At 39.6% G+C, this 8,324-nt stretch overlaps 1 protein-coding gene across 1 annotated transcript; it reads right to left on the reverse strand.

Annotated features, from left to right (window-relative positions):
• Nucleotides 1–3,193: 3,193 nt before the first annotated feature.
• LOC131333686 (protein ABCI7, chloroplastic) lies at nt 3,194–7,629 on the reverse strand. Its single transcript, XM_058368350.1, has 3 exons — nt 6,456–7,629; nt 4,959–5,218; nt 3,194–3,636 (listed from the first exon to the last, which is right to left on the reverse strand). The coding sequence occupies exons 1-3, from the start codon at nt 7,377–7,379 to the stop codon at nt 3,318–3,320; spliced, it is 1,503 nt and encodes a 500-aa protein (XP_058224333.1). The 5' UTR covers nt 7,380–7,629; the 3' UTR covers nt 3,194–3,317.
• Between the last annotated feature and the right edge of the window lie 695 nt (nt 7,630–8,324).

The raw sequence follows: 8,324 nt of genomic DNA on the forward strand, positions 1-8,324 counted from the left end.
AGCTTGGTCTCCAATAACCTCTTGATCGAGAAAAAAAGAAAGAAAGATGAAAACCCATACCCGAAAACAACGACGATGACATCATCGCTACCACTGCAAAAACCAGGTCCCATCGCGCATTAGCAAAATGCGTGATGTTAATCGCGCATTTACAAAATGTGTAATACGAAGGCATTATGCATTCGAAATCTACTTTTTTAACAGGAAAAAAAAAAGACATGATGCATTTTCAAGATGCGTTATAAAGGGTTCAAATATTAGAATATGAATTTTGTGGATATTTTCGGAAGTTAATTTCCAGTTTTGGTAGCCATTTTCAAGATTGAGTGTCCAATTATTATTCATTATTTTTTTTGGCAAGTAGTGTGGTGTTGTTGATGGCGGTGACTGGTTGTAACTGGGGTTGAGGGGCGGTGATGGCAGTGACCGGAAGAAATCATCACATTCCTTCTGGAAGAAATTCTATGCCCCACCACCATTTATAGATGGTCCTGCTCCGACCGTCAAGAGCAAACTCTGCAATAAGTTCAACAACGCAGAAGGATGCAACTATGCAAGTTTGGCAACAAGTGCCGTTTTGCACACGGGGAGATGGAGCTGGGCCGGCCCAGTTGGTGATGGCGGTGATGATTGTGGCCGACGGGTGTGGGGATGTGTTGGAGGAAGGGTTGTCTGGAGTGGTAGTGGCGTCGTTTGGTGTGGTGAACGGTGGTGGTGGTGGTTGTGGTTGTAGTGAACGGTGGTGGTTACAGAGGATTTGGTGGTGGTGCAAGGGAGAGGGCAATTTTGAAAGTTTATGGATATTTGTTAGGTTGCATATAGCAAATTGTTACATTTGTGAGTTAAGCTTAGAACATGCTATGTATAAGAAATTTGTAGTAGCAAATAGCTCGGCTCTACAGGTATTGTAGGGCACCAAAACGACGTCGTTTTGGTGCCAAATAAGAATATTACGCTCTCAAAACTACGTCGTTTTGCAGTTTGCACCCAAAAAAATTGGACAATAATTTCCCGTTAAAGATTATAAAAGCTAAAAAATAAGGCCACTCAAGAGGCAACATCCAAAGTCCTCCCTATCAAATTATCAACCAGAAAAATAGAGTGAAGAACTTGTGCATATTTAAATTAAAAACCATTATCCACAACGCCAAAATCTGAAATTAAAAACCATAACACCAAAGTCTCAAACCACCAAAACGGCATCACCATCCTCCATAACCTTAATAGAATGTGTTAATTAGACAATAAGTGTCTCACCAAAGAGAGAGTCATTGATATCTAAAATTAAACCCCTCATTGTCCTTACATTACAATTCAATTTTTTGCGGGTATCCCGAATAAGTCAATATTTCCATAAAAGAAGCATCATCCAAGATTGAGTCGCCAGCCCATGAAGAGTAACTCGTTGCATCAAATGGCATCTCCTGAGGAAAAAAAATACAAAGAATAAGTTAAAAGCAAATAAAATGAATGACGTTAGTTTTCCATTTTAATTTCCAGAATTGATAGTAACAATGTAGACACACCTTCAAAGTTTGTGGATTATACGACCTGGGTGCTAGGCGGCGCCCGGCCACCCGACTAGCGCCTAGCGACCTTTTATTTGAGGGTAAGTGCTAAAGGAGTTCAGACTAAAGAATGGAGGATGAGAAGTCAATTAATGCAGTAATCAAACTGCTGAAGACGTACGTCACTCCACGTGCAACAAGTTCTGTGAATATCAACTCTTAGGGTCAAATTTGATGTCTCTTCCAGATATCTCCGAGCTGGTTGGGATAAAATATACCGAAAACTAATGGATACGATGCCCACACACAAAGAATCAAGTGAAGTTACCAGCTTTCTTGGCAGCACGCAGAAGAAGCTCCCCCTATTAGGTGTTGAGCAGTGGCTCCATCTGGAAACTTGTCCATAAAACTCCCAACATGAGAGACCACTTTATGGTGATGACTGATGAAGAAAGAATGGAGAAGAAAGATCCACTGGGAATGAATGGTACGTTCCCCACCAAGGTCAACACGGCCTCAAATTTTTCATAACTGTAAACACAATAAAAAGAAGTGATGAGATTTTTGAAAATCTCCGAGGCAGCACCATAAAACTTGAGCAATAAGAGGACAAAGCATTCGTTCCCAAAAAAAGTCACAATTATCATTTGATTCATTTCTAACCAAGCTAACCAACCAAACACCAGTACCTTCCCTACCAATTTCATGACTAAAATGAAATCTACCAAGAAACAGAGACAAAATATCATAGTGTGATTAAACTGAGAAGGTACCTGAGGAATTAATATTCCACATATTTTCACCGAGTGAGATTGGCGTAATCAGTCGTCCGAAGGAGAGTATAACTACTGATTGTAATTAGGGCTACTTCCATCACAAAATTCATACAAAGTGCTACTACTGCAGAAATGGCTGGAGAAGTCAACTGGCTTTATTAGGATGCCACATACCCCAAAATTTCTCAATCTTCCAGCACATCATCGCTCCTACCAGTCTCAATACCTCGTATCTTTAATCACAACTCCCAAGTGATATTGTGCATGTAAAGGAAAAACAACCACAACAACCCGTAAGCATTATGTTATAAAATTAGAAATAACCGATGTAAGCCGAGAATAATAAGAAACTCCACAGAGAAGAGACATATATACATTTAATTCTGTTACAAACAGGACACGTAATCCTTAACGAGCAAGTAGGATGTTGTAATAAAACTTGAGTTTGCTCATCCTGGGTGTTATGATACAAAGGACAACTGTATAAGACAACGGATAAGACTATCAAAGCTTCTTTGAACCTACAATTCAACCAAGTTCAACATGTCTTGTGCTATTAAAAAGAGAAGAGTTAGGGGTTATCCAGATATGAAGTATCATGCAATTTGTAGTTGTCAGATGGAACACACAAACACAGCAACTGCAAAACAAAATCAGCACCAGAAAAATGGTGGATAGTAATTGATAACAAAGCAAACCACAAGAAGAGCATCAAAAGAAACATGATCAAAGAAAAGAAGAACTCACAAGGACTCCAAACCAATCAATGAACAACTCCCAAATGTCAACGATCAATGAAGGATTCAACTGGGAAATTGAACAACTCTGTATGGCCATTGGCCGTAGTGTGCACCAATGTATGTTCACACACAGACACATACAGAGAGAGAGAGAGAGAGAGAGTAAAAATGATGAACAGTGAAACTCAACTCATTCTTGTATATGGATAAATGTTCTTTAAGAAAAGGAAGGGAAAAATTGAAACAATGATAATTTACAGAACAAATTTAGATCTGTATATCATCTACCCCTCTCACTTGGAACCTTTCACCGCAGGATCCAACAATTCTTTAATATCACTTTCCACTTTCTTTCGGAGAAAGGGGTGAGGCAAACGCTGAATCACCTCAGCTCCAAAGGAGAAGATGAGCGCTCTTCTAGCCGTCTGTAAGTCAACTCCCCTTGCCTGAAAGTAGAAGAGTTGGTTCTCTTCTAGATCACTAATTGCAGCTCCATGTGAGCACTTCACATCATCAGCAATAATCTGGAGATTTGGCTTGACATTCACGGTTGCACGGGGCTCAAGGAGCAGGCTCCTTGTTAGTTGACCTGCATCTGTCTGCTGTGCATATCTGCACAATGAATAATACTAGTTCGAATTACATGGACCATGAACAGTTTCTAGCATCGAAGTATTAGAAAACCAATAAAAACACAAGCTACAAATGACTACAAAAATAGGTTCATAGTTGCTTTCAACAACAGAAATTTCACACCACTGAGCTCAATCTCAGATTAAAGATACCCAACCCAAAACATATAACCCTTTTCCTAAAGGGTCCAGATTTTCGCCTCTTTTTTTTCTTTTTTTGTATTCACGCTCCCTTTTTTGTCTTTATTCATGTGAATATATATATTTACCCTTTCATTGACTCACATGGAAAAGGACAATATAGTAAGGTCTATGTAGCACAGACATGGATACGGACACGGGACACGGCAATTCTAAAAAAATGGGGATACGGATACAGCGGGGGACACGCCACGTGTATAAATAAATAAATAAAATATATTATCATTCATAATTTTTTTTTATGAACCATCATTGTATATGAATAATTTCACTAATTGTATAATTTTTTTTCAAAGGTATAATTACAGTTGACTCCATTTTTTTTTAATAATTTCATGTAACCCCCCCAAAAATTAAAAATATTACATTTTGACTTCCCGCCATGTCCCCTATCAAAAAATAATAAAAATTATTGGACACGCCACGTGGCGTGTCCAATACGTGGATACGGCGCCCTTTTGGAATGTCGATGCTTCATAGAGTAAGGTTACATAAACAAAGACAAAATGAGTACAAATGGTAAAAAAGGGAGTGCTAAACATTACCTTCCTAAATGATAAAGAACTCACAGAGTAAATCAGTGATCACTATAATTGATTTTGCACTCCCCATTTCAATCACCACGCTCCCTTTTTTTTTGGGTCTTTATCCATGTGAATGTACAAGTAAAATATTGGACTTCCATACGTAAAAAACTGAATGGTTTTTATGTAAGGAAAGTGCTAAAAATAGCGCACTAGGCTATTGTTAAGGTTGAAAAAATGTATTAAAAAATGTGTGAAAAGTGTATTGAATAGAGTAAAAAGTGTAATGAAATACGTGTTTCTTTATCATGTTCTTAGCTTATTGACAGTTTAGTGGGCTGTCAATAGAAAGACCCTTTCTTTAAAGTTAAAAGGAAAAGAAAAAATAATAATAATCCGGATATAAAGAGGATAGTCTGAAAAACACTATCCTAAATCGGGGAAGAAATCCATATTGAATTCAAAAAAGCATTATAATCTATAGACAACACAATCTTGAGACCAGAGAAAGTAAATTGGAAATGAAAGATGTATGTAGCTTCAGAACTGCAAAAAAATCTGATGAAATATAATTTACCTATTCACCTGGACATTCCCATCAAATACAGCCTGTCCCAGGGAATGAGCCACAATGCACTTGTGAAGTTGCCGAGAAAACCCTCGTGGGTGGTCCAACACAAGTTTACTATGAAGATCTTGTGTTTGATCGCTGAAAGACAAGTGAAACGTCGATAGCTCTGTCACCGTGTCTGGTCCGACTTGCTGAATATGGAGATTGTGTCTGCTCAACTTCCCACCAGTGCTTACCTCTACTAGCTCATATGTGCTTTCTGATTCCTGTAATTGGTGAAATTCTTTCAGTGCTAATGTTCTACCTTGGAAGGTTACACATCCCACGTAGCTGGACAAATGAAGAAATGGGTAACAATAGAAAGTTGCAGAATAGGCACTACCAATTGACATTAAGGCACTGTTAGTCTTATGACTATGACAAGGTTAACAACTCGCACATTTACATTTAACTGGAACTATTTCTTAGGAATCACATTTTCCCCTAAGTTTGGGAGGCAGGGAATTGACGCAGGACGCGTAGGTGTTAAATACCAGTAGAGAAAGCATTTAGAGGAGTGTTTTCGTGTTGTTCACTAGTTCCTGTTCTCCGAACAGTGACAAATAACAATGCTGACTTTTTGTTGTAGAAACTGAAGACGAGGGAGAAGAACTTTAAGAATTATTCTGGGAACTAGGCATCACCCAAAGGGGCTAGAATTGCATCATACAATATGATCAGCCGACTGGTAGCACAGGGACCCAGGTGGCCAGGCCTCCCGTCCAACTAGGCAACCAGGATGCAAGAAAGCTTCAAAACTCTGTATTTTGCCTAAATAGCTCACCTTGGGCATCCAGTGAAGCTTAGTTTGTGTTGTTCGTCTACCACCTAGCCTAAGAGGAAAGTGCAGCTTAAAGAAAAACCACATGCACAATGGATCATATGATGATATCCCTTGTTGATTATATTGTATTGGCGAGTGATGAGTGATCCTAGTCCATTTGGCAAAGGTGTTGACCTCTTTTCTTTCTTTCTTATCCCAACAGGTTCCCAAACCTCTTGATTGAAACATGAGTTTTTTGTCCTAGTTTCAATCGTTACTGCACATACTTGTAACATCCATGTTTTCAGTCAATGAAGCGATTTACTTTTCGACAACATGAGAAGCAGTTAGAGGTAACATTCCCATCACCAGCAACAAATTTCTGTATCATGTACATCTTTCCTCCGTAATTGTTTCAATGTTTCATCACTGCATACAACATCATAAAAAAACCTACAAAGGCTGACAAAATTGTGCGCAATAGACATGTACATACTACATGGTTTCCAGTTGCTCTCCTCAAGGCTCAAACATAATGAGATGTATTTTTCTTCAACGCCTAGAGAGTTTTGATGACATAATTAAACTTTTAAAAAAAATCTGAAATCAGGATTAAACAAGAAAATAAAGAACTAACATTGTGCTTATGTGCACATGTAGACCATCTCTAGCAGAGTATGAAAGGGGGAAAAAAGGTTTACCTGCCTAACAGAAGTCCATTTGATATGAGCAGCATTCAGAGACTGGCTCTGAATGTAAGAATGGCTAACCTTCGCCCCTTCTCCAACCACCACTTCCGTAACCGAATTCGCCCAATAACACTTCTGTCCATCTCCCCCCACGTACTCCTCAACTATACCAACCTCCCCTCCCTTCTCCACCACCACCAACACCCTCGGGTTCGAAACGGGCAAAATTTTCGACCCGCTATCCACCCCTTCGACCGAACAATACCTCAAATGCAAAGGACTTTCAACTCTACACCCCTCTGGAACATACACAACCACCAAATCAGGTGTGCCCACCCCATTAAGTGACCAAAACAAGTCTCCTTGGAAATTCGACACGAATTCAGATACCCTTTTCATAATAGCCTCTGAATTGAGGCTTATTAAGCTACCAACAAAAACCCCATCAGGGAGTGGGGGTAACTGGGAGAGAGAATCTACAAGAAACCCATCAATAAAAACAAGATTGGGCAACTGGGTATCTGTTGAAAAGCCCAAAGGGTTGACGGATTGGGGTGGGGAAGGAACGGGCTGAATCTGGGAGAGCTTGATGAAGGAGGTGTCTGTGAACCGAAAAGGCTCATCTTTGCGAGTGGGCCATGGGGTGGAGAGGAGGGACTCTGCTGAGGTGTCTCTGAGCTTTTGGAGAAGGGGTGGTGGTGGGGTGGTGGTAGAGAGAGAGTCTTCTAGGGTTTCTGCGATTTGGAGGACGAATGGATCGGAGAGAGAGGCGGCTGCGGCTAGAGAGTGGTTTTTCGTTGAAACGTTGAGTTTGGTTGGTGTGGGTCTGATTTGGAATCTGGGTTTTGGGAGGTTTGATGGGTAGGGCGATGGAGATTTGGAAGTAGATGCGTATGGGTTGAAGCGAATGATAGGCGTGATGACTGGAGTAGCCATTAATGGGGAGAGAGAGAGAGAGAGAGAGAGAGAGAGAGAGAGAGGTACGTGTGTTAAACCGACTGTAGAAGAAGCTGTGTATGGAACTGGGGACTGGGAGTGAGGGAACAAGGGACGGTCTCAGCCCCTCTCCAGTCCACGATGGACCGTGGAGAATTTTTCCGGTGCCCGTTCTCTCCTTTTCCCCCTCTAAATTTAAGTCATCCAAAATCGCAATAAACGATTAAGATATGCCAAACGAATACTATGTGATACTCACCTAACAGGCCGACAATACCAAAACGGAACTTCTTTATGATTTGATATGATTTCGCAACACATTTGTCAAAGACCACATGGGTTCCTATTCATTGTTTACAATATTATTATGCTTTTAAGATAAATGTATCCCAAAATTATATTAACTGGTATCCGAAACCTAATTTTTAACATGATTAATATTATCAACGAGCTCTAAAACATTAATCGTTAGGGCAGTGGCGAAGCTAGGAGTTATATTTCGGGGTGGCGTTGATTAATGAAACTCCACTTATTTTGTTAAATTATTTTCGTAAAAATGTGATCAGAAAGGTTTAATGTAAATTGAATACAATATTGATATTTGTTTATTGTTACAATGAATAAAGACCTGTTTCAATTCTCTTGTGATCTTTAAATGAAAGCCATCGAGATAATTTTTTTATAATTCGAACCGTTTACTTTTTACTCGCTATTTTTTCATCATTTCTATGAAAAAATAGTTGTTTGGACACCAAAAGTGCCTAATTTATATGTATAAAATAGCTCTATTTACGAAACCGAGGGTGACCCGTGCCACTTTCCCTTCTACGGCACTTAGTTCCGCCCATGCGTTTGGATTATTTGAATGGGTCCAAAAATAGCTAACAAAATAGGCCAACTTGATAGTCCAGTCCATTTCCATGGATAAGAGATGATCCTTCCAAA

The sequence above is a fragment of the Rhododendron vialii genome, chromosome 7a, assembly GCF_030253575.1.
Source record: "Rhododendron vialii isolate Sample 1 chromosome 7a, ASM3025357v1".
Classification (NCBI taxonomy): Eukaryota; Viridiplantae; Streptophyta; class Magnoliopsida; order Ericales; family Ericaceae; genus Rhododendron; species Rhododendron vialii.